General features: G+C 41.9%; 1 protein-coding gene and 1 long non-coding RNA gene across 10 annotated transcripts in view; one reads left to right on the forward strand and one right to left on the reverse strand.

The window, feature by feature from the left end:
* The window catches only part of ST6GAL1 (ST6 beta-galactoside alpha-2,6-sialyltransferase 1), a 149,520-nt gene that overhangs the window by 102,405 nt on the left and 19,949 nt on the right, over nt 1-27,166 (forward strand). For 6 of the 9 annotated variants that reach the window (XM_033213013.1, XM_033213009.1, XM_033213012.1 and 3 more), the window contains 3 exons: nt 8,939-9,070; nt 12,956-13,612; nt 20,609-20,706. In XM_033213013.1, the coding sequence (XP_033068904.1) occupies nt 13,006-13,612; nt 20,609-20,706 (705 nt within the window). In that variant the 5' untranslated portion in view covers nt 8,939-9,070; nt 12,956-13,005. Of the gene's footprint in view, nt 1-8,938; nt 9,071-12,263; nt 12,277-12,313; nt 12,452-12,955; nt 13,613-20,608; nt 20,707-27,166 lie in introns of those variants that run through there. The other 3 variants (XM_033213011.1, XM_033213010.1, XM_033213017.1) reach the window with 3 other exon arrangements.
* LOC117084355 lies at nt 8,803-12,267 on the reverse strand. The gene is made up of 2 exons (XR_004437412.1): nt 12,181-12,267; nt 8,803-10,892 (listed from the first exon to the last, which is right to left on the reverse strand). It is a non-coding gene; the product is annotated as an uncharacterized LOC117084355 (long non-coding RNA).

The raw sequence follows: 27,166 nt of genomic DNA on the forward strand, positions 1-27,166 counted from the left end.
GGGCAAGTGACATTATAATGATTTTGACCATGGAATTTAAACTGTGTAGGAAGAGAAGCAAGAATATGGGGAAAGTGAGGGACAGTGACAGATGGAAGGATTAACCACAGAAGCTTGTTGGAGTTGGGGTACTAGTTGGAATAAGCTGCATAGACAGGAGTGGTAATTGGAGATGGGATGCCTGAACTCAGGATTATGAAAGGTATTTTTGGGAAATAACAAGATCAGAGATACGACCCTGGGAGTGAGTGGCCATGGTCACAATCATTGGGGTAGAGGAGATCAAAGGACTGTGAGGCCAGAGGACTAGAACATCCTATAGATGGGTATTAGTATCACAAGGAGTTATGATAGAAACAGTGTTGGAGCTAAAATATTCAGGCAATGAAGCACAGTATTTTGGGTTAGGGAGAAGATGGCTGCAGCCAGTAAGTGGGGTCATAGGTAGTGGTGTCTCCACAGGGTCTCTGTGAGGATGACATGTGTTGATGCACGTGGTGCTCTTCACTTTGAGGCTGACAAACAGCATGTATTCAACAAGTGTTAGAGGTTCTCCGTCTGAGTCTATGTGGCTCCAGTGAGTAGAGCTTAAAACACTGGCTTTATAGTTACTCATTTTTTATTTTATTTTTGAGACAGAGTCTTGCTCTGTTGCCCAGGCTGGATTGCAGAGGCACAATCTCAGCTCACTGCAACCTCCGCCTCCCGGGTTCAAGCAATCCTCCTGCCTCAGCCTCCCAAGCAGCTGGGATTACAGGCACCCACCACCACACCCAGCTAATTTTTGTATTTTTAGGAAAGATGGCGTTTCACCATGTTGGCCAGGCTGATCTCAAACTTCTAACCTCAAGTGATCTGCCTGCCTCGGCCTCCCAAAGTGCTGGGATTACAGGTGTGAGCCCCCGTGCCCGGCTGCAACACTGGATTTATTTTTACAGGGAAGTTGATTTTCCTTAACTTTAAGATATTTCTAAGAGGCAGAGCTGCTCGCACAGTTGTGTGTGGTCTGGAGTGGTAGTAAATTCCCTGTCATTCAGTGTATCCAACAGGCAAAATGAACATTTGCAATGATGGTGCCGTCAAGGAGATTCTGGCAACTGAAGGTGATGGGTAGGTAGGTGGGTGGGAGGGAGTGACTCTAGCAATTGAAGGCAGTGGACAGCGGGGAGGGATGATGGCAGGAGCTAGCTTCATTCTTGCATTCCAACATGACTGAGCATTTCCTGGTTGTGATCCAGGAGCTCTCAATCTGGTTAGGACAGATCCGCAAACAGATAAATGTCACATAGTTTGATGAGGGGAAGAATAGGCACTATGGAGTGATGCTGATCATCTCTGTGAGGCCAAGGAAGGCTTAGGAGTTAAGGAGCAGTTAAGCTGGTGTTGGAAGCTGAGTGGAAACAGCCCCATGGGAACAGCATGGGAAATGACACTAAGCTGAAGAACTTCTTGTGCAGAGCTGCAAAGGCATGAAAGAGTCTCCGACATTTAGAGTGCCATTCCACTTAATCTGGGCAAATTACTTATCTTCCCTGTCTCAGTTTCCCTGTTTGTAAAAATGGGGGTAGTAATGGTATCCACAGAGGAAGGGACGGTGGCTGTTGTAATCCCTTTGAGTGGATTATCTTTGTTTTTGAGATGGAGTCTCGCTCTGTCGCCCAGGCTGCAGTGCAATGGTGCGATCTCGGCTCACTACCTCGGCTCTCACCTCCACCTCCCGGGTTCAAGTGATTCTCCTACATCAGCCTCCTGAGTAGCTAAGATTACAGGCACCCGCCACCACACCTGGCTAATTCTGTATTTTTAGTAGAGACGGGGTTTCATCATGTTGACCAGGCTGGTCACGAACTCCTGACCTCAAGTCATCCACCTGCCTCGGCCTCCCAAAGTGCTGGGATTCCAGGCATGAGCCACAGTACCCGGCCGAGTGGATTAACTTACTTGATTCTGTAAGTCACACTATGAGGTAGGACTTGTTGTTATTACTGTTTCTATTTTACAGATAAAGATGTCTTAAATCTTGAGTCTTAAGGGGTTGAGTAACTTGCTCAAAGTCAGGTACCTGGTGAAAGGCAGTTTGGGCTCTTGTCTTGATAAAACTGATTCCAAAGCTTGTATTATTCATCCCAAAGCTATAGTCAGTGCTTGGCACATAGCTAGTGCTAAATAAATGGTAGTTGTTATTGCCGTGATTGCTAAAGTTTCTCACCCAGATTGTTGAGAGTTCTGTTATCACTTCTACAGCTGGTTAAAGATCTGTAGTGCTGCTATCTCATCAGCAGCAGGGACTAGTTTTGGAAAGCCCTCGTCACCTATGATAAATCTAGATAAGTTACACCACTTTTATTTCAATTGGTTGATTTTTGAGAATCTAAAGTGGAGAGTGATTTTTATCTTCTTAGAGGGCAAAGTGTTTTGAGCAGATGCAGTTGATGTGAGGGAGGAAGAGCTGGGGTTGATGCACTTTTCTGATGTCTGTGGGCTGTATCAAACAAAAAGTTTCATGTCCTGCCTGCCTGCTGGACGATGGTAGCAAACCAGCATTCACAGGCAGGAGGTGTCATCCAAAAGTCTGGTGACTGCCCACAGTGTTTTCTACATGGGGCTAAGAAAGAGCCTCTTCCATGAGTGATCCTGGGAGAAAGAGCTGTCAACCCGTCACCCATTTATTCATTCAACAAATGCATACTGAGAGCTTATTACGTGCCAGACATTCTTCTAGTGTCTAGAGATACCCCTGGAAAGAATAGAGAAGAAGGTTGACAAGATTCCTGTTTCTGAAGCTTATATTTTTAGTGGAAGGAGACAGACTAATCAAATACTAAATGAATGCCTATATAATTACAAACACTCATGCCACAAAGGAATTCATGCCATGAAAATGTCAGAGGGATAACTATCAGAGAAATTTTCTGACTCTTCCAAGGATGCTGCCCAGAAAACCGTTCTTTGAGTTGATGAGGAGAGCCCCAAATGTTTTGACGCAGGGCAGAGTGGCACCTCTCACTTTTTCCCTGGTAGTCATACCTAGGGCTTGCCTGCCTGCCTGCCTCCTGGTCATGAAGAGCTGGGGTTCTCCCAACTTGAACTCCTAGCCTTCAACAGAGGATTTTCTCTTGATTCATGGGGTGAAGTCAAGTATGTCCATATGGCTTCCTCTTAGTTCTGTTAATGCTAGATCTCCTAGGACAGGCCTTGAAGCCAGGTTAATATTGTGCAGCAAGTTGATACACAAGGTCGAAGTGTATTTTTAGTATTGCTCCCAACAGTTTTGCCTTAATTATTCAAGTAACATAATACAAATAATAAAGGAAGTTGGCCAGGCATGGGGGCTCATGCCTGTAATCCTAGCACTTTGGGAGGCCGAGGTGGGTGGAACACCTGAGGTCAGGAATTCAAGACCAGCCTGGCCAACATGGTGAAACCCCGTCTCTACTAAAAATAAAAATTAGTTGGGTGTGGTGGCGGGTGCCTATATTACCCAGCTACTGGGGAGGCTGAGGCAGAAGAATCGCGTGAACCTGGGGAGCGGAGCTTGCAGTGAGCCAAGATTCCACCACTTCTGCCTGGGCGACAGAGAGAGACTCCATCTCAAAAACAAAGAAGAAAACAACAAAGGAAGTCAAACTGATGAGAATTAATCTTTCATCAGTTTACCGTCAATGGTATTCAAGTCTCAACCATTTACATTTTTTCTAGACAGTTGGACATACATACCTTTTAGTCACCATCTGAGTACACAGATAACATTTTCTGTTATGCTTTTTTCATTTTAAGATTTTAAGTATTTTCTTCCCTATTACTATATAAATTCATACACAATTGTATAAATTATTTCAGGTGGCTATACCATGGTTTTCTCATTTCCTTATTGCTAGATGCTTAGTTGTTAACAGATTTTCACCTTGATAAATAAGTTTGACATTAAAAATTTTTATTTTTGGCAGTGTTATTAGGAAAGTTTATAGTGCTTAACACTTACTTCAAAAAGAAAGATCTCAAAATAACAACCTAATATTGCACCCAGAGGAACTGGAAAAAATATTTACCCCAAAGCTGGCAGAAAAAGAAAAAAATAACCAAAATCAGAGCAAAACTGAACAAAATTGAGACACAAAAATTCATACAAAGAATCAACGAAACCAAAAGTTGGTTCTTTGAAAGAATAAACAAGTTTGGTAAACTATTAGCTAGATTAACAAAGAAGAAAAGAGAGAAGATATAAATAATCACAATCAGAAATGACAAATATGACATTACAACTAATCCCACAGAAATATGAAAGATCTTTGGAGACTACCATTAATACCTCTGTTCACACAAAGTAGAAAATCTAGAAGAAATGGACACCTTCCTGGAAACTCACAATCTTTCAAGATTGAAGCAAGAAGAAATTGAAACCTGAACATACTGATATCAAGTTCTGAAATTGAGTCAGTAATAAAAAACTTACCAATCAAAAAAAGCCTTGGACTAGATAAATTCATAGCCAAATTATATCAGACGTACGAAAAAGAGCTGGTACCAGTCCTCCTGAAACTATTCCAAAAAAGTGAGGCAGACAGATCCCTATCTAACTCATTCTATGAAGCCAGCATTACCCTGATACCAAAACCTGGCAAAGACACAGTAAAAAAAGAAAACTACAGGCCCATATCCCTGAAGAAAATAGATGTGAAAATCCTCAACAAAATACTAGCAAACCAAATCTAGCAGGACATCAAAAGTTATCTCACTGTGATCAAGTAGGCTTCATTCCTGGGATGGAAGGTTGGTTCTACATAGACACATTAATAAATGTGATTCACCTCATAAACAGAATTAAAAACAAAAGCCATATGATCATCTCAATAGATGCAGAAAAAGATTTTGATAAAATTCAAAATCCCTTCATTATAAGAGCCTTCAAGAAACTAGGCATCAAAGGCACATACCTCAAAATAATAAGAATCATCTATAACACAGCCACAGTCAATATCATACTGAATGGGTAAAAACTGGAAGCATTCTCCCTGAGAACTGAAACAAGGGATGCCCACTCTCACCACTTCTATTCGGCATAGTATTGAAAGTGCTGTCCAGAGCAATCAAGCAAGAGAAAGAAGTAAAAGGCATCCAAACAGGAAAAGAACACAAACTGTCTCACCTTGCTGACAATATGATTCTATACCTAGAAAACTGTAAAGACACTGCCAAAAGGCTTCTGGAAGTAATAAACAACTTCAGCAAAGCTTCAGGATAAAAAACCAGTGTATAAAAATTCATGGCATTTCCATAACCAGTAACTTTCAAGCTGAGAGTCAAATCAACAACACAATCCCATTTATAATAGTTGCAACAAAATTTTAAATACCTACGAATACATCTAATCAAAGAAGTGAAATATCTCTCTAAGGAGAACTACAAAACTCTGCTGAAAGAAGTTATGGATGACACAAACTAATGGAAAAACATTTCGTGTTCATGGAGTGAAAGAATCAATATCATTAAAACAGCCACACTGCCTTAAGCAATCTGTAGATTCAACAGTGTTCCTACCAAGCTACCAATGTCATTTTTCACAGAACTAGAAAAAAAACTATCCTAAAATTCATGTGGAACCAAAAAAGAGTACAAATAGCTAAAGCAATGCTAAGCAAAAAGAAAGAACAAACTCAGAGGTATTCCAGTACCTGACTTAGAACCACACCGTAAGGCTGCAGTAACCAAAACAGCATGGTACTGGTACAAAAACAGACACATAGACTAATGGAACAGAATAGTGAACCCAGAAATAAAGCCACTTACCTATAATCATCTGATCTTTAACACAGTCAACAAAAATAAGCAATGGGGAAAGAACACCCTATTCAATAAATGATGCTGGAATAACTGGCTAGCTGTATGCAGAAGAATGAAACTAGATCCCTTCCTTATGCCATATACAAAAATTAACTTAAGATCAATTAAAGATTTAAATGTGAGACCTCAAACTATAAGAATCCTAGAAGAAAACCTAGGAAACACCATTCTGGACATCAACCTTGGGAAAGGATTTATGACTAAGTACTTAAAAGCAACTGCAACAGAAACAAAAATTGACAAGTGGGATCTAATTAAACTGAAGAGCTTTTGTGCAGCAAAAGAAACAATCAACAGAATAAACAGACAGCCTACAGAATGGAAGAAAATATTTGCAAGCTATGCATCCAACAAAGGTCTAATATCCAGAATCTCTACAAGAAACTTAAACAATTGAACAAGCAAAAAACAAATAACAACATTAAAAAGTGAGCAAATGACATGAACAGACAATTCTCAAAAGATGCATATAAGCTGCCAACAAATATGAAAAATGCTCAGTATCACTAATTATTAGAGAAATGCAAATCAGAAGCACAGTGAGATACCATCTCACATCAGTCAGAAAGGCTATTATTAAGTCAAAAACACCAGATGCTAAGGAGGCTGCAGGGAAAGGGGAACATCTACACACTGTTGTTGAGAAATGTAAATTAGTTCAGCCACCATGAAAAGCAGTTTGGAGATTTCTCAGAAAACTTAAAAACAGAACTACCATTTAACTCAGCAATCACATTGCTGGGTATATATCCAAAAGGAAATAAATGTTTCTACCAAAAAGAGACATGCACTTGTGTGTTTATTGCAGCACTATACAGAATAGCAAAGAATGGAATCACCCTAGGTGCCCATCAGTGGTGGATTGGATAAAGAAAATGTGGTACATATACACCATGGAATACTACACAGCCATGAAAAAGAACAGAGCCATGCCCTTTGCAGCAACATGGATGCAACTGGAAGCCATTATCCTAAGCAAATTAGTAATGCAGGAGCAGAAAACCAAATACCATATGTTCTCACTTATAAGTGGGAGCTAAACAATGAATACTGATAGACATAAAGATGGCAATAATAAACACTGGGCACTACAAGATGGGGGAGACAGGGGAAAGAGTTTAAAAACTAATTATTCAGTACCTGCATGGCAGGATCAGTCATACCCCAAGCCTCAGCATTGTGCAGTATACCCAGGTAACAAGCCTGCATATGTACCCTCTGAATCTAACATAAAAGTTAAAATTATTTAAAAAAAAAATCCTTTTCTTCTTTGTATGCATATTGCTTTATAGAACTCATATTCTTTATCTCATTAATCCTCTTTCAATTGTCATCACAACTATGTAATGTAGAGAATCATTTTACATGTGGGGAAACTGAACTGTATAATCTTTTTTACTTTTGAATTATTTATTTATTCACTCTTTCTTCCTAGAAGTACAGTACGTGGTCCTTAGCCAGGAGCTGTTAATTCTATGGCCTGAATACATTCTAGAAAGGTTAAATTAATTTATATGATCTTTTGAATGTATATCAGTTTAATTATAATCTGTCCAGCAATGAGTATTATGTAGAAAACTGCTGACTAATGTAAATTCTATGAACTAGTTTTTTAGTATTCTAGTTGCCCCTCTTGGGTTTCTTTCAAGATTAACCATAACTTGATATGCTTGTTAACGGTGCTTTTTATTTTGTGATATGTCTGTTCACGTTGATGACCTCTTTATTTTGGGAAACTTTTACTGTATTAATCCTTTTTATATTTTGACTTTTCCTTTTTATTGTAGTTACAGTATTTTTCATTGTATAGATGTTGACATTTTCTTGCAACTGAATGTATTAAACTTTTCCTTTGCTGTTTTCCTACATTGCATCAAAAGAGGAAAGAGCTGACAAGTATATAATTATATTTTTAGCTGTTTTTTGTTGGTTTGTGTAAAGACAGGGTCTCACTCTGTCACCTAGGCTGGAGTGCAGTGGCACCCATAGCTCACTGCAGCCTCTAACTCCTGGGCTCAAATGATCCTCCCTCCTCAGCCTCCTGAATACCTGGGACTACAGGCATGCACGCCTGGCTTATTTTTAGCTTTCTAAAATTACATTTTTATACTTTTGTACATTTTTTCAAAGTCAAAGAATAATGAATTTTCTTTGTACATTTTAGATATGTACATTTTACATACATTTGGAATATATGTAAAATGATAAAAAATGAAAACATCTATTATTCTTACCATTCTGAGTGTACTTTTTTCTAGTACTTTTTCACATTTTTTAAAATGTGTTTTTTTTTTCTTTCTGAATTTGGATAGTATTTACAGTTTTATAACCTATTTTTTTTCAGGTAGAATTATACTGACTGAACTTTCATATATTATTAAATATTCTTTGAAAATAAATAATTTTTTGAAAATCTGTCTGAAGTTTATTTCAGGATGGACCTAATTGCTCCCTATTTATCTCCAAACCAGCGATTAAACAATCTGTTCTTCCCAGGTTGGTCCATGGTGGCTGCTTTAGCTTTCTAGCCCATTCCTATCTGGTGTCAAGTCTATTTCTTTCATTCTTTTTTTTTTTTTTTTTTCTTTTGAGACGGAGTCTCTCTCTGTTGCCCAGGCTGGAGTGCAGTGGCGTGATCTCGGCTCACTGCAACCTCCACCTCCTGGGTTCAAGCAATTCTCCTGCTTCAGCCTCCCTTGTAGCTGGGACTACAGGCAGGCACCATCATGCCTGGCCAGTTTTTTTTGTATTTTAATAGAGATGGGGTTTCACCATGTTAGCCAAGATGGTCTTGATCTCCTGTCCTCATGATCCTGATCCGCCCGCCTCAGCCTCCCAAAGTGCTGGGATTACAGGCGTGAGCCACTGCACCCGGCCGGTGTCAAGTCTATTTCTAGGCTATCTGTGCTGTTCACAGATCCAGAGCATTACACCTTTAATGTGCTCTTCTCTCTTTTTTTCCTGAGCCCTGGCCTGGGTTGAGACCTAGCCTAGCTCTACAGAGGCACCTTTCCATCTTGTTAATGTTTAACCCTACCTCTGCTGGAAAACAGCACTCACCTCCTCTCTTTCTCACTCTTATTTTTTGTCTTTGCAGATGAGGTTTGATCATCCTGAGAAAAATGGGCCTTGGCCTCCAGACCCAATAAATCTTCCCTCCCATGGAGAATAGTGCTAATTCCTGAGGACCTGAAGGGCCTGCAGCCCCTGGGGGATTAACCAGAAGCAGGTAAGGAACACACAGAGGCAAGGGCTAGCAAAGGTGTACATTCCTGAGTAAAAGCTGGTGTGGCAGATGTGCTGCCAGGGAATCTCAGGGTCTCAGTATCTGGCTACAGCTTTGCTGTTTTCTTTTTGTGTACATTTTTTAGTCCTCTTTAACTGCTGATTCAATTTGGGTTTGGTTGTGGGATGTAGAGAAATGGCACGTGCATTTCTATTAATTATAACTGTAAGATTTAAGTTATTCTGTATTTCAGTCAACCGTTCTGAGTTCCTACTACGTGCCACAAATGCAACTGGTATTGAGTATGTCGTGATGGGTGGGTCGGGACAGGATTTCCTTGCTTTGAGCATTGATTTCTGCCGGTTCAGCGTTGGCCGGTTCTTTGAAGGTGGTAATGCAAGTTGCTGTCTTCTTCCTCTAGGAGCCTCATGATGATTGTAAAGACTCTCTGATACAATTGCATCAGTTCAGTAATCTTTCTTTGAGTATCCGCTCTGGTGCAGCCACTGTGCTGGGTACTAGGGTTTCAGAAAGGATGCCAGGAGGAGTTTTCCTTTAGCAGCAAAGTCAGGCATGTAAAGCAAGCATTACAGAGCCCTGGCTGGCAGCAAAGGGGAACAAGGCTAGTGCGGAAGGGGAGGTGGCCTCCACTGACCTTCAGAAACAGAAAGGTGATGCTGTCAGAGCTGGCAAGCACATGGACAAGGAGAAAGGGTGCAGTCAGTGCAGACACCTGGATGCTTAAGAACACAGTCTGGTGCGATTGGAAAATTCAAAGCTTGGTCTGTTTTTCCAAAACATTTATAGAGAAAAGTTTGCTCCTCTTTTCCTTCAGCTGTGCCATTTAGTGAAAGCTTCTTCAGACTCTGCCTTCTTCAAACAACTTGAGAGATGAGAGACGGTCTTGCATTTATAAGTGCCTGTGACCAGAAACTCCAGCCACCTGGTGGACTTGGAGCCTCAACCAAGGGTGGTGTCAAGGGACCACAAGAGCCCTGATGTGGGATTTCAGACGAGTGCCCTGAGGCCATGACAGGGCACAGGCTGTGAAGGCTGAGGCCCTCTGATGGTTGCAAGACTGTCGTTGGACCCAGCTATTTGGAGGAACTCTTCTTTCCTGGGAAACCACACCTTGGAGAGTAGGTACTGGGCAGCTGCTCTCTGAGCCTCCACTCCTGTGACAGTGAATCAGGCCCTTCCTGCCATCTTGTTTCATTCAGACATGTCAAAGTCAAGTTCCAAGTCCACTGTTTCCAAATCACTCATGCAACTTTGAAAGTTACTTGTATTTCCAAACCTCGCAATACTCAGCTATAAATGGAGCTCATAAAATCTGCTGGCTATAGTAAGTCTATAAAACCTTACTAATACGGAAAGTCCCCGAGTGCTAACACAGTGCACAGCAGGAATGGCAGGTGCAGCACTGATGGTGAAGGTGGCTTGTGTGCCACTGTCTGACAGATCAAGTTGCCTCTCTAATGACCTTGAGTCCGACTTGATCACACTGACTTCTCACTGCCCCTTATCACAGATGCATGTCCTTGGGTGGAAAGATGATGAACTTTTAGAGTCAGATAGACCTGGGCTGGAATTCTGGTTCCAGAATTGATTTGCTGTTGACGTTGGAGAGACCCTAGAACCTTGCTAAGCCTCAGTTTTTTTCATTTCCTAAAATAGGGTTGTCAATAACTCTATCATAGTGTTGTGGTAAAGGTTCAATGAGATATTGCAAGGAAAGTGACTACCATGTAGGAGGCCCTCCTTAAATGCTACTTGCCTTCTTTTCTCTGGTTCTTCTTCAGCTGTCATATGGTCATGTGATTACCTGTGTTAGGTATCTGTGGAAATTGAATTCTTTAGTTTCTGGTAATACAACCCTCCACTTCATAATCTTATATCTGAATTCTTCTTCCGCTGTGTACATTTAATCATTTCCACAACTTCAGCAGTCCAAGATAGGAACCCATCATTCCCAGAGCCACTGGTTCCTGAGGTCTGGGATGGTGGAAGCACTGCTTTGGTTGGTACTGCCAATGGATTCCAGGAATGAGCTGGATGTCAGTTCATGAAGGAGTTCCCAGGGAAGAGCCTGGAGCTCAGGGCTGCTGAGTTATGGCTGCGGCTTCACACCACCATCTTCACTATCCCCCATCACCTCCACATGGTCCCCAGGCTGAGCTGCTGCTCTCCCGTCTCTGTTCAGAATACCTCCTGTGCTTTTGTGCTTACCTTGTTCAAATCCAATGAATACCATCCTCTTGTTTTGTCCTCCCGACACTCTGCAAATCACATAGGGCAGAGAGAATTATTCTAAAAAACTCAGGAGCAGAAATATTAAGTGACCTGTCCAAGGTCACCAAGAATGGGGATAAGAACCCAGGTTTTGCGAACACCCAGTCCAGTACTACTGCTACCTTTTCCTGATATCCGCAGGAGCAGGATCCATGGGAAGGGACCTCAGACCCCTAGTGGGTTAGGAAAACCCGGGAGGTGATTGCTTTGATTCACTATTGTAAATAAACCCAGTGAATGGGGAAAGAATGTAATGTTTTCCAAAAGATACAGACATTATTTGAGTTCAAAGTACTTCCAGTTTCCATTCAGTTACACAATAAATTCTGAGAAAACAAACTAGGTGTTTACCCAGAAATAAAGAGGACAATTCAGTCTCTATTTGCTCAATGAAATCTATTTTCCAGAGCTTTTTGCAGTTCTGTGCATATTGTAGTGGAAAGGTCATGGGTTATGGAATCAAGTCCACTTGGATTTGAACCTCAGTGCAACCATTTCCTCAGCTCTGTGAGCTTGGACACTTCCCTTGACTTCTCAGAGCCCCAGGTTGCTAATCCATAAAATGGAGATTATAACACCTTTAGGTTAGGAGATGCCCTTCGTATTAGATTATGCTATGCTTGGTGCCCCAGAGTTGTGTCTCATGGTGGTCCTGGTTATGGCGAAGTGAAGTGAAGTAACATCTAGCATGCTTAATGAATTTTTGTTTCCATTTCCTTAGTTGGCTGCATGTCTGCTATCTTACCTAGATGTCCTAGCCTCTTCACACCACCTGAAGACAGCCTAGTTCTTCTTCAGTTGTCATATGGTCATGTGATTACCTGTGTTGGATATCTGTGGAAATTGAATTCCTTAGTTTCTGGTAATACAACCCTCCACTTCATAATCTTATATCTGAATTCTTCTTCTGTCATGAGGTGAGTCAGCTTCCTGTCTCTAGTACTCTTCTTGCAGGGTACTGCATGAAACTATGTGGTGGAGATAACCCCTGATCTTCTCATGCAGGAGTCCAATATCTCAGTCCTTAGAGAGATGCGTCACAAATCTATGGCATCATCTAGAACGAGAAGTCTTTTTCTGGCTATTTTGAAGGTGTGTTGGCCACTTACTATTTTAGAAAGTTTAGGTTTGGTGATGTAAAACAGTCAGCCTGCTCTTTTTTATTCTGTTTTTTTTTTTTTTTCAAGCTGCATGGCTTCATTTAACACATGTTGCAAAGCCCTAGGAAGCGAATGATTTGCAAGATGTGGTTTCTGACTTCAAGAAACTCAGAGTGCATTCAGGGAGGTAGACCAAGGCAATCAGAAACTAATGTTCAGCATAGAAAAAGTAATGATGGGAGGACATATAATAGTGTTCATGACTCAAGAGGAAGAAGGGAGTGTCCGAGGGACTACTGTCCACGTTCAAAGTCCTAATTGAGGCTGACTCTTGTCAAGAATTACTTAACAGGCTGCAGAGGTGGCTAGGAGGTAGACCAGGGCTGGAATTCAAGTCACCTCACTTGAAATCTATTGATCAGTCCATCGGTCCACCTCATGCCACATTGGGTTTTTCTTCACATCATTTGTTTTTTCTTTGTCTCACTTTTTTTAGGCTTGTTTTCCTGCTCAGAACAAAGTGGCTTCCCTGAACACATCTTCATTATGATTCACACCAGCTTGAAGAAGAAGTTCAGCTGCTGTGTCCTGGTCTTTCTTCTGTTTGCAGTCATCTGTGTGTGGAAGGAAAAGAAGAAAGGGAGTTACTATGATTCCTTTAAACTGCAAACCAAGGAATTCCAGGTGTTGAAGAGTCTGGGGAAATTGGCCATGGGGTCTGATTCCCAGTCTGTATCCTCAAGCAGCACCCAGGACCCCCACAGGGGCCGCCAGGCCCTTGGCAGTCTCAGTGACATAGCCAAGGCCAAACCAGAGGCCTTCTTCCAGGTGTGGAACAAGGACAGCTCTTCCAAAAACCTTATCCCTAGGCTGCAAAAGATCTGGAAGAATTACCTAAGCATGAACAAGTACAAAGTGTCCTACAAGGGGCCAGGACCAGGCATCAAGTTCAGTGCAGAGGCCCTGCGCTGCCACCTCCGGGACCACGTGAATGTATCCATGGTAGAGGCCACAGATTTTCCCTTCAATACCTCTGAATGGGAGGGTTATCTGCCCAAGGACAGTATTAGGACCAAGGCTGGGCCTTGGGGCAGGTGCGCTGTTGTGTCGTCAGCGGGATCTCTGAAGTCCTCCCAACTAGGCAGAGAAATCGGTATGTTCTGGGCTTGTTCTGTGAATGGCAGTGCTGATTGGGACTGGCTGGGCATATTGATGGTATGGGAGACAAGTGGCCCAAGTGTGGCTCAGTGGACCAGTGGAGTGGACCCAGGGCAGTGTTTTTTTCAGAGTCACAAGTGACACAGAGGGAATTGAACAGATGGCACTCTAGGCCCCCAGCATCTTTATCAATTTGAAGAGTTTCATTATTGTTTCCTAATATTTTTAGTTGATATATAATAATTATATATATTTATGGGGATATTTTGATACATGTACTCAATGTATAAGGATCCAATCAAGGTAAGTAGAATATCTACCACCTTGAACATTTATTGCTTCTTTGTGTTGGGAACAGAATAGTTTTATTTTGTTCTGTTTTAAATATTGGAATTGTGCAGAAGATTTCGTTTGAAAAGAGAGTTCCGCTGCTACCAATAATCAAAAGCCTACAATTGACCTTTGAAAAGACTTGAAGCATAGATCTCTACATCATTGCCGGGTTCTGAAATTCTGTTGTTTTACCTGATTAATGGAGGACTCTATTGGCCTCAACAACCTGGGTAATTTTCAGCTTTTCTCTTTGAAAAGATTTAATTGGGTCAGCAAGTCTTAACTGGGGGCTATGGACCAACTTCAGAGGGTCATAAATCCCTGCGATTGCACGTAAAAATATCTGTGGATTAGGTGTGTATAATGTGTGTGTGTATGTGTATGTGTATGTATATGTACATGTATATGTATGTATATGTACATGTATGTATATGTGTATGTATATGTACATGTGTGTATATGTGTATGTATATGTACGTGTGTGTATATGTATGTATATGTATATGTGTGTATATGTACATGTGTATGTATATGTGTATGTACATGTGTATGTATGTATGTGTGTGTATATGTACATGTGTATGTATATGGTGTGTATGTATGTGTATATGTGTGTATATGTACATGTGTATGTATATGTATATGTATGTATATGTATATGTGTATGTGGATGTGTATGTATATGTGTATGTGTGTCTGTGCATTTTTCCAGGAAGGGAGCTTGTAGATTGCAGTTTATTCTCTAAGGGATCTGTGACCCAAAAAGGTTTCAGAGTCACAACATATTAATTTGCTTTTCTTGAAACCCTTTGTAGTGAATCAAGATAGAAAGTCTCTCTATATTTGTAAACCTGTGTAACAGAGAGCCTTATTTCTCTTATGCTGAATGTGTTTTCCATTATTTGAAATGAATCAGCTAAAGAAAGCAAAGCACAGGAAGCTGTGCTCCCCTGTCAGCCTGGAGGTACTGGAGCAGGTGAGGTCATACGTCTCCTTTTTTATTTCCTTCATTGGATTGCCAGGAAAAATGGTCTGAAACCCAGAACATGCTCTCAAAGAAGAAAAGTAGGCCCAAATTGGATTCTCTAGAGCAGAAATAAATGGTGAGATCACAGTTTCTACCTCCCCAAATAGGCAGCTGCCCTGCTGGCCAGCCCCACCTCAACTTTTGCTTCTGTACTTTTGTTTTTTCTTGGACTTTGTTTTCAAGAAACTAAATGTGATTGGTTTTTGTTCATCCATAATGGAGCGAAGTTTCTTTCTTCTCCATTTTTGCTGCTTATGTTTGGGATATCGTAGGTATTAGCTGATCCTTGTTCTTCACGTCAAAGTTAACATTGCGTGCCTGGCTGAAATTATACTGAAGTTTGAGACAGGGCCTGATACCTCTGTGAATTGGAACTACAGCTTTAATTTTATGCACTCCTTAAAGGTTTAGAGTGATTTAAATAAACATTAATAATAAAAATAATATTTTTCTATAGACTGCAGTTTCAACTTCAAAATAAGGATTTCCACAGAAGGACTTTGATTCTGAGATGTAATAAAAGTTACATGTTAGACTTCAAATGTTCTGCTATTATAGGGTATATATCTTCTTGGCATTTTGTCTAACAAATATTTTAAGACATTCATTCATGTATTCTTTTATTTATTCATGGATTCATCAACAATACAAAGGGGAAGGGGAAGGGGAAAGGAAAGGCCCTTTGTTGAAGCCTGAGTTGCAGGCAGCGTGCCAGGCCCATACACTTCCTCCTGCATCTGGAATTTGTTGAGTCTCTTCCCAACTATTGAATGGATCAGATTATTTCAAATGGTTTTCTTTTACAAATAACATTGCTGACAAGCAGGGTTTTTGTGCAGATAACTTAGATGACCACTGTTGACATTCAACAGGGAAATATCCTCAGAAGTGAGGCTAGAAGACACGAGTAAGAGACATTTTATGATTTTTTTTTTTTTTTGTCCATTGCAAGATTTTCTATCAGAGAGAGTGTAATAACCTACTCTGCCTCCAGCAATCTCATAAACCAGCCAATGGTGGGCTCAGTCATTTTCAGATATTTTTGATAGTTTACTCATACATGTTAAGTATCTTAGATTTGCTGGAATTTTCATGTTAAACAGTAGCATAATTTTAAAACACTACCATTAATACAACTGATGCTTATTATGCATCTGCTGTGCATAACATGCCTTGCTCTTTTCATCCTCCCAGAAATCCTGTGAGGTTGATAAGATAATTGGTCTCATTTAGCTGCAGAGCTAAATGCGGAGGCTCAAGTGGTTACACCACTGGCTAATAGCAGACTGGGGTTTGAAAGCAGAGTGCTTGCTTCAAAGACCCCACTCTTAGCGCCTCTGCTGTTGTGCCTCGTAATAATTGTAGCTTCATAATAAAATTTGGTATGATTTTTCTTTTGTTATGTTAAAAAATTTCTTATATTCCTGTCTATTAGCTGTCCTAGAGAAGAAGAGAAGGATATTCTGAGTTAAGGCAAAGGCAAGAAGCAAAGGCTGCATGGGGAAAAGTGCCCCGTGTGTTTGGGCATCACAAATAATCCTGTTTGGATGGCATGTGGGGCCTTGTGGGTGAAGACGGGTGAGGAACGAGGCCAGAAAGGTAGCTAGGCATTAGCTCTTAGAGAATGTTGACAGTCACAATAAGGACTTTAGGTTTCCTTCTTTAAGCCATGGAGAGCCCTAGAAGGTTTTTGAACAAGGGAGATTTCTCACTTATACTCTATGAGTCCCTGTTTTGTACTGTATAATGTCTCCATTATTAGGGACTATCACCACATCCAGGTCAGAAGTGCCAGGCCTGCCCGGGCTGTGGTAGCCATGATGGAGAGAAAGGACCTTACTTGAGAGGCTTCATGAAGTAAGAGGCAGAACTTACTATCTAGCTGGAAATGATCTTGAGTGAGAGGCAGGAGCCAGGATGTCTCGCCTGGGAGCAGGCTGTATCTTACCAAGGGGAGCAGGCTTCCAGAGGAACGCACATTCCGCTTTGGATGTTCTGAGACTGAAGTGTGTGTGGACTGCACTGGGTAAATATCTATGCTGTCAAGTATTTAATTCCACAGAAGGGTCAGATGTCGAGACAGATTTAGAAGTCATTTGTATCAAGGTGAGATAATGGTTATAATCCAGGGAAGACGACCAATTAGAAAACCTAAGAAAAGGTTTACATTTAAGGGACAAATAAAAGAACAGGGATAAGCAGGAAAAGTCAGAAGAGTCAGAGACTGGCTAGGGGAGAACTAGGTGTGCACCATACAATGGAAGGCAAAGGGGGATATAGTTTGAGGGATGTTGGCTGTTGGTATCAAAGTCTGCAGAGGTGGGATATATTCTTGGGCAGAATAAGGACTGAGAAGACACCTGTGAACTGAGTAGTTTGGAGAACATGATCAGTTGTATCAGGGGTCAGCAAACCCTGGTCTTGAACTCCTGATCTCAGGTGATCCACCCGCCTCGGCCTCCCAAAGTGCCGGGATTACAGGTGTGAGCTACCACGCCCCGCCTGATTGGCTTTTTTCTTAGAATCACGTCCAAACTTCATACCTGGACCCCATGTCCCTGTACGATCTGGTTCCTGCCAACCTCTGTAACTGCATCTTTGATTTTTTTTTCCCTTAACTCCTTGTGTACAGTCAAGTTCCTCCCCTCACTGTGGTCCTGACACTTGCTGCATCCTCTGGCTAGTGGACTTCTCTGAACCCTTCCCAAGCCTGGCCATCCTTTAGGTCTCACCTCCAAGGCACTCCCTGAATCATCACTCTATGAAGGAAATTCCCTCAGTGTCTCTGGCACACAGCTTAGCTTGTTGGTGTCACAGTATTCGTCACAATCTGAAATTATCTTATATGTAGGTTGTTGTGTGTCTTTATTGTCTATCTCCGTGCAGTAGAGTGTAATATCTCTGATGGCATGGACCTTGTCTTTGTTGCTCACAGCCGTCGTCTCCCGTGTCTAAAACTGTTCCTGGCATAGAGTAGGTGCTCAATCAGTATTTGTTGAGTGAGCAAAACAATTCTCCTTTCTTATGGTCAACATCAAGCATCCACTCTAACCTAAGCCTTCTGTGCTGGATGTTCTCCAGTTGCACCTCCAAATCCCACTCTCACCCTTTTCCATCTGGCTCTGTCCCTGAGAAATTGAAATTTTTTTTTTTTTTTTTGAGAATAAGTCTCATTCTGTCATCCAGGCTGGAGTGCAGTGGCACAATCTCGGCTCACTGCAAGCTCCACCTCCTGGGTTCAAGCGATTCTCCTGCCTCAGCCTCCTGAGAATCTGGGATTACAGACACACACCACCATGCCCAGCTAATTTTTGTATTTTTAGTAGAGACGGGGTTTCACCATGTTGGTCAGGCTGGTCTTGAACTCTTGGCTTCAGGTGATCCACCTGCCTCGGCCTCCCAAAGTGCTGGGATTACAGGCATGAGCTACCGCGCCCAGCACAGAAATTAAAATTTTGAACTGTGTTAATTGGCATTGTTCACTCTCTGGATTTTCTTTGGGACTGGCCAGGAGAAGCACTGACATTAAGCTGAGAAGAAGACTAAGGTCAGGGCACCTATTTGGCCATGTTTCGCCTTGCAGAGTAAACTCAAGCTGAATCTTTTTCTTGACTGAAGGTGTCAGATCCTGCCAGGAGGCCCTCCCGTCTTGGTCCTGCTCTCTCCCTTTTCCCTTCAGGTCTGTGAGATCCAAGGGAAAGAGCAGAGCCAGGTTGGGATATTGACTCCCCCAGACCCCTTCTTGCTGGTTGGAGGTTGGCAATAGCTGTGTTCCTCTCCTAAAGGCAACAGCTCCCAATAGGTGTCCCTCCTCAGCTCAGGGTCTGTGCTCATCAGGCCACAGTAGACCTGGGGTAGTAATGACTCCATGCAGTCATCAACCCTGGGGCTTTAGCCTATTCCATGTTGATTTCTTTAAACTCTACCCCAACTTGGTAAGTAGTACTTTTATGAATCTCTCAATGACTCTGTTGGAGCTTCTCATCTCTTTTCTACTGGGATTCTCACCAATAATTTATTCATCTGTGAAATGGGAAAGTTGACTAAAGTTTCTGATGGATCTATGTTTCTCATGCAATTACTACTAATTTCTTTCGAACCAGTGACTGATTATGACACAATACGTTATAATTCTGAGTTGTGTAAAGATATACCTCCTGCCCTGTGTGCACTTCAGTGTACCTGCCCTGTGAGATGATAACAGTTGGGACTGTGCCCTTCTCAGGTAATTTTCAAATTTCATTTTGATGAAATTTTGCCCTAGGATTGAGGATAGGGTTGTGTCTTCATGAATGAGGTTTCTGTGTTCCTAAGGTTTAGTACATACATTGGAACTGAGAGAGAGAGGCTTTCATCCTTAATTCTGTGGATATCCTCTTTCTAAATCATCTTGTATTCAGTCAAATGCCCTCACTTCCCCAGATCCTGTGTGGATGAAGGATGACCCAAAACAAACCTGAATAGAACAATAGAGGATGCAGCTGACCTCCAGCTGCAGTGCAGATTTCACTGGTGAGCCCCAAACTTGCTTGACCAAGTAAGATTGGAAGAAGCTCTCATAGGATCACAGGGTTGGGATGGCTCCTTAAAGTCTTCCCTCCTCCACCAGATTGGTCGACGTTGGGTAGAAAAACTTTTCCTAGTCTTCCAAACACTGCTTAAACAGTTGCAAAGACAAGGAGCTACCCAGGAAGCTTAGGTTTTTCAAGATGGTCTGTTTGATTCTGACTGGATTCAGTACATTGTTTCTGACAATGGCAAAGAAAGAGAGAAAGAGAGGAAAGAAAGAAAGAAAGAGAAAAAGAAAGAATGAATGAAAGAAAGAAAGGAAGAAAGAAAGAAAAAGAGAAAGAAAGAGGAAAGAAAGGAAAAGGAAAGAAAAAGAAAGGAAGAAAGGAAGGAAAGGAAGAAAGGGAGAAAAGGAAGGAAGGAAGGGAAAGAAAGAGGAAAGAAAGAAAGGAAAAGGAAAGAAAAAGAAAGGAAGGGAAGAAAAGAAGAAAGGAAGAAAAGGAAGGAAGGAAGGAAGGAAGTTAGTTTAGACCTGTGACATCCTCTTCCATTTCTGCCACACCAGGTCTGTGACTCTTCCCTGGGCCTCAGGTTCCTAAATGGAACACCTGGGGGTTGTCTTGGATGCCATAGTTAAATCCCATCCATTTGCTGAGCACTGCATGCTTTTCAGAGTGCAATGGGGTCCTTTGCACTTGTGGGATACACTGAACCTATGGTAGTGTTTTCATTTTTCTGACAGATATAGAAATATAATCTACTGGTGATACCAAGAGAATATTTGGTTTGTTGCTTTGATAACTGGAGTAGCTATTTCACTGTAAGTAGCACACTGGCTTTGTTCACTTTTCTGCTGTGCCCAGGCACAAGTGAGTGTCTTTGAATGGGCTTCAGGAATGCCACAGTATAGACCCCTTCAGCCCTTACAGTGGCTGGCAGACAGGTGGTCATCTCTGCCTAGGAGCTTTACCTGAGCACCACACAAATCCTGCCATTTTGCCCTGTGGATCAGGATGCGGTAGATTCGGAAGCATTATTCCCTTGCCCCCTCCCCTTACCTTTCTCTTTTTCTGCATATTGCCAGTGCTCATCACCTCTTTTCTGTTTCTTTGTGGTTTACAGATGATCATGACGCAGTGCTGAGGTTTAATGGAGCACCCACAGCCAACTTCCAGCAAGATGTGGGCACAAAAACTACCATTCGCCTGATGAACTCTCAGGTAAAATTTCTTTTGTGCAGCTGTGGAGGAAGAGAAGGATCACAGTGTGGGCTCTAATGTGGAATGTATCTACTGGGAGCACATCCAGGCTGCCAGTTAAGTCTCTTGATCTTCCTGAGCTCCTGATTCCTCACTGGAGAAGAAGACAGTGATTGCATGACCCAACCTGGTGATGTGTTTATTTAAAGAAAAACCCTTTGGTATCAGGTCGGCTAATGGAGGTGTCAGGTGCCCAGGAAAGTAGAGTTGAGCTGTCCTTGATGCTGCAAGGTCGTATCTGGAGGCTTGCAGGAGGGACAGCAGAGCCCAGAACATCTAGGGGAGAGTGGGGAGTGTTGTGAAAAGTGAATGAAACAATACACATGAGAGCGCTTTATGAACTGTAAAATGCTCTGCAACTACTGTAAGACAGTGTCACCATGTAATTACATGTAATATGGCACTAGAATTCATGTACTGTATCATAAATTCCCCTGGATAATTAGGTTCCTGGAGTATTTTCAGGTAGCACGTGCTGATTTCTCAATATTAAGGGAAACTTGAGAAATACTCTTGCCACAGGATTCTGTTAATAGATTTTCTTAGTGGGAAAAACTGTATTACACATATATCAAAATATCAAAAATTGCACAATAGGGCTGCAACCTGCCCATCTCACAACCACCACCATTTGCCTTTTTCTGAAGAAACATATGTGCTCTGGGTGTTTTTACGTCAGTGTTTAGTCTGCACACTTCCCTAGGAGTCCTGGGCATGGGGTGGATCCGGGAGCGGATCAGAAATGCCTTTTCAGCGGTGTCCAGTGGAATGTGTTTCTTTCCTTCTCTACCAGGGCTCCATTTCCCTATATCTGTCTCTTCACTTCCTTACTTTCAGGAACTCACCAGCTGGGCAGAAGCTGCTTCCTGCACAGCCCACTTTCCTTTTGAAGCCCACAACCTTCAGAATTTTTTTTTTAATTATACTTTTAAGTTCTAGGGTACATGTGCACAACATGCAGGTTTGTCACATAGGTATCATGTGCCATGTTGGTGTGCTGCACCCATTAACTCGTCATTTGCATTAGGTATATCTCCTAATGCTATCCCTCCCCCTTTCCCTTACCCCACAACAGGCCCCGGGGTATGATGTTCCACTCATGATTTGGCTCTCTGTTTGTCTGTTATTGGTGTATAGGAATGCTTGTGATGTTTGCAATTGATTTTGTATCCTGAGACTTTGCTGAAGTTGCTTATCAGCTTAACGAGATTTTGGGCTGAGATGATGGGGTTTTCTAAATATACAATCATGTCATCTGCAAAGAGGGACAGTTTGACTTCCTCTTTTCCTAATTCAATATCCTTTATTTCTTTCTCTTGCCTGATTGCCCTGGCCAGAACTTCCAATACTATATTGAATAGGAGTGGTAAGAGAGGGCATCCCTGTCTTGTGCCAGTTTTCAAAGGGAATGCTTCAATTTTTGCCCATTCAGTATGATATTGGCTTTGGGTTTGTCATAAATAGCTCTTATTATTTAGAGATACATTCTATCAATACCTAGTTCATTGAGAGTTTTTAGCATGAAGGGCTGTTGTATTTTGTCGAAGGCCTTTTCTGCATCTGTTGAGATAATCATGTAGTTTTTGTCATTGTTCTGTTTATGTGATGGATTATGTCTATTGCTTTGCGTATATTGAACCAGCCTTGCATCCCAGGGATGAAGCTGACTTAATTGTGGTAGAAAACCTAAGCAATACCATTTGATGCACCGTTGGATTCAGTTTGTCAGTATTTTATTGAGGATTTTCGCATTGATGTTCATCAGGGATATTGGTCTAAAATTCTCTTCTTTTGTTGTGTCTCTGCCAGGCTTTGGTATCAGGATGATACTGGCCTCATAAAATGAATTAGGGAGGATTCTCTCTTTTTGTATTGATTGGAATTGTTTCAGAAGGATTGGTACCAGCTCCTCTTTGTACCTCTGCTAGAATTCGGCTGTGAATCTGTCTGGTCCTGGACTTTTTTTGGTTGGTAGGCTATTAATTATTGCCTGAATTTCAGAGCCTGTTATTGGTCTATTCAGAGATTCAGCTTCTTCCTGGTTTAGTCTTGGGAGGGTGTATGTGTCCAGGAATTTATCCATTTCTTCTAGATTTTCTAGTTTATTTGTGTAGACGTGTTTATAGTATTCTCTGATGGTAGTTTGTATTTCTGTGGGATCGGTGGTGATATCCCCATTTATCATTTTTTATTGCATCTATTTGATTCTTCTCTCTTTTCTTCTTTATTAGTTTTGCTAGTGGTTTATCAATTTTGTTGATCTTTTCAAAAAAAAACCCAGCTCCTGGATTCATTGGATTTTGGAAGAGTTTTTTGTGTCCTTGTCTCCTTCAGTTCTGCTCTGATCTCAGTTATTTCTTGTCTTCTGCTAGCTTTTGAATTTGTTTACTCTTGCTTCTCTAGTTCTTTTAATTGTGATGTTAGGGTGTTGATTTTAGATCTTTCCTGCTTTCTCTTGTGGGCATTTAGTGCTATAAATTTCCCTCTACACATGGCTTTAAATGTGGCCCAGAGATTCTGGTACATTGTGTCTTTGTTCTCATTGGTTTCAAAGAACGTCTTTATTTCTGCCTTTGTTTTATTTACCCAGTAGTCATTCAGGAGCAGGTTGTTCAGTTTCCATGTAGTTGTGCAGTTTCGAGTGAGTTTCTTAATCCTGAGTTCTAATTTGATTGCATTGTGGTCTGAGAGACAATTTGTTATGATTTCTGTTCTTTTACATTTGCTGAGGAGTACTTTACTTCCAACTATGTGGTCAATTTTAGAATAAGTGTGATGTGGTGCTGAGAAGAATGTATATTCTGTTGATTTGGGGTGAAGAGTTCTGTAGATGTCTATTAGGTCTACTTGGTGCAGAGCTGAGTTCAATTCCTGGATATCCTTGTTAACCTTCTGTCTCATTGATCTGTGTAATATTGACAGTGGGGTGTTGAAGTCTCCCATTATTATTGTGTGGGAGTTGAAGTCTCTTTGTAGGTTTCTAAGGACTTGCTTTATGAATCTGGGTGCTCCTGTATTGGGTGCATATATATTTAGGATAGTTAGCTCTTCTTGTTGAATTGATCCCTTTACCATTATGTAATGGCCTTCTTTGTCTCTTGATCTTTGATGGTTTAAAGTCTGTTTTATCAGAGATTAGGATTGCAACCCCTGCTTTTTTTCATTTTCCATTTGCTTGGTAGATCTTCCTCCATACCTTTATTTTGAGCCTATGTGTGTCTCTGCACATGAGTTGGGTCTCCTGAATACAGCACACTGATAGGTCTTGACTGTTTATCCAATTTGCCAGTCTGTGTCTTTTAATTGGGGTATTTAGCCCATTTACATTTAAGATTAATATTGTTATGTTTGCATTTAATACTGTCATTATGATGTTAGCTGGTTATTTTGCCCGTTAGTCAATGCAGATTATTCCTAGCATCGATGGTTTTTACAATGTAGCAAGTTTTCGCAGTGGCTGGTACCGGTTGTTCCTTTCCATGTTTAGTGCTTCCTTCAGGAGGTCTTGTAAGGTGGACCTGGTGGTGGCAAAATCAATCTCTCGGCATTTGCTTGTCTGTAAAGGATTTTATTTTTCCTTCACATATAAAGGTTAGTTTGACTGGATATGAAATTCTGGGTTGAAAATTCTTTTCTTTAAGAATGTTGAATCTTGTCCCCCACTCTCTTCTGGCTTGTAGTTTCTGCCAAGAGATCCACTGTTAATCTGATGGGCTTCCCTTTGTAGGTAACCCTACCTTTCTCTCTGGCTGCCCTTAATATTTTTTTCGTTTATTTCAACCTTGGTGAATCTGACAATTATGCGTCTTGGGGTTGCTCTTCTCGAGGAGTATCTTTGTGGTATTCTCTGTATTTCCTGAATTTGAATGTCAGCCTGCCTTGCTAGGCTAGGAAAGTTCTCCTGGATAATATCCTGAAGAGTGTTTTCCAACTTGGTTCCATTCTGCCCATCACTTTCAGGTACACCAGTGAAATGTAGATTTGGTCTTTTCACATAGTCCCATATTTCTTGGAGGCTTTGTTTCTTTTTACTCTTTTTTTTCTCTAAACTTCTCTTTCCATTTTATTTCATTGATCTGATCTTCAATCACTGATACCCTTTCTTCCACTTGATCGCATTGGCTACGGAAGCTTGTGCATGCATCGCGTAGTTCTTATGCCATGGTTTTCAGCTCCATCAGGTCATTTAAGGTCTTCTCTACACTGTTTATTCTAGTTAGCCAGTTGTCTAATCTTTTTTCAAGGTATTTAGCTTCCTTGCAATGGGTTCGAACATCCTCGTTTAACTCGGAGAAGTTTGTTATTACCGACCTTCTGAAGCCTATTTCTGTCAGCTTGTCAAATCATTCTCCGTCCAGCTTTGTTCTGTTGCTGGCGAGGAGCTGCAAACCTTTGGAGGAGAAGAGGCACTCTGGTTTTTAGAATTTTCAGCTTTTCTGCTCTGGTTTCTCCCCATCTTTGTGGTTTTATCTACCTTTAGTCTTTGATGTTGGTAACCTACAGATGGGGTTTTGGTGTGGATATCCTTTCTGTTGATGTTGATGCTATTCCTTTCTGTTTGTTAGTTTTCCTTCTAACAGTCAGGTCCCTTAGCTGCAGGTCTGTTGGAGTTTGCTGGAGGTCCACTCCAGACCTGTTTGCCTGGGTATCACCAGCAGAGGCTACAGAACAGCAAATATTGCTGCCTGATTCTTCCTCTGGAAGCTTCATCCCAGAGGGGCAACCGCCTGTATGAGTTGTCAGTCGGCCCCTACTGGGAGGTGCCTCCCAGTTAGGCTACACAGGGGTCAGGGAACCACTTGAAAAGGCAGTCTGTCCATTCTCCGAGCTCAAACACTGTGCTGGGAGAACCACTGCTCTCCTCAGAGCGGTCAGCCAGGGATTTTTTTTTTTTTGAGACGGAGTCTCGCTCTGTCGCAGGGGCTGGAGTGCAGTGGCCGGATCTCAGCTCATTGCAAGCTCCGCCTCCCGGGTTCACGCCATTCTCCTGCCTCAGCCTCCTGAGTAGCTGGGACTACAGGCGCCCGCCACCTCGCCCAGCTAGTTTTTTGTATTTTTTAGTAGAGACGGGGTTTCACCATATTAGCCAGGATAGTCTCGATCTCCTGACCTTGTGATCCACCCGTCTCGGCCTCTCAAAGTGCTGGGATTACAGGCTTGAGCCACCGCGCCCGGCCAAGCCAGGGATTTTTAAGTCTGCAGAAGTTTCTGCTGCCTTTTGTTCAGCTACGCCCTGCCCCCAGAGGTGGAGTCTACAGAGGCAATAGGCCTGGCTGAGCTGCCTTGAGTTTCGCCCAGTTTGAGCTTCTCTGGCTGCTTTGTTTATCTCTTCAAGCCTCAGCAATGGCGGATGCCTCTCCCCCTGCTAGGCTACTGCCTGGGAGGTCCATCTTAGACTGCTGCGCTAGCAGTGAGCAAGGCTCTGTGGTCATGGGACTTGCCAAGCCAGACACAGGATATAATCTCCTGCGTGCCATTTTTTAAGACAGTTGGAAAAGCGCAGTATTTGGGCCGGAGTGTCCCATTTTTTCAGGTTCCATCTGTCACGGCTTCCCTTGGCTAGATAAGGGAAATTCCCTGACCCCTTGCACTTCCTGGGTGAGGTGATGCCCCACCCTGCTGTGGCTCACCCTCCACGGGTTGCACCCACTGTCCAACCAGTCCCAGTGATATGAACCAGGTACCTCAGTTGGAAAAGCAGAAATCACCCCTCTTCTTTGTCGATCACGCTGGGAGCTGCAGACTGGAGCTGTTTCTGTTTGGCCATCGTAAGAATATTTTTGTAATGGGAGAGAAATTGAGGAACTTAACTTCTTTGTAAGTGGTCACGATCTTGTTTTTTTGTTTTTCCTCTAATACCTTTTTTTTTTTTTTTTAAGAGAATCACTTTCTATCACTGTCACATCTTCCAGTCGCTTCTAGGCACTTCCAATGCCTGTTTGTTGTTCAAATATATATTTTGGCTTTTGGTATTACTTTTATTACTATTATGGTTGTTATTATTATTATTTTTTTTGAGATGGAGTTTCGCTCTGTCACCCAAGCTGGAGTGCAGTGGTGTGATCTTGGTTTACTGTAACCTCCGTTTCCTCGGTTCAAGCGATCCTCTTGCCTCAGCCTCCTGAATAGCTGGGATTACAGGCATGCGCCACCATACCTGGCTAATTTTTTAGTCTTTAGTAGAGATGGGGTTTCACCATGTTGGTCCAACTGGTCTTGAACTCCTGACCTCAGGTAACCACCCGCCTTGGCCTCCCGAAGTACTAGTATTACAGGCATGAGCCATCGTGCCTGGCCTACTTTTATTAGTACTAGAAGAGATAGGATTGAAAGGAATGGACTGACTAGCAATAAAGTCTCTAGGGCAAATGACAGCTGAACTAGACTTTGAAAGATGGGCAAGACTTGGGGAAATAGCAAT

Source organism: Trachypithecus francoisi, unplaced genomic scaffold, assembly GCF_009764315.1.
Source record: "Trachypithecus francoisi isolate TF-2019V2 unplaced genomic scaffold, Tfra_2.0 Lachesis_group0, whole genome shotgun sequence".
Lineage (NCBI taxonomy): Eukaryota > Metazoa > Chordata > Mammalia > Primates > Cercopithecidae > Trachypithecus > Trachypithecus francoisi.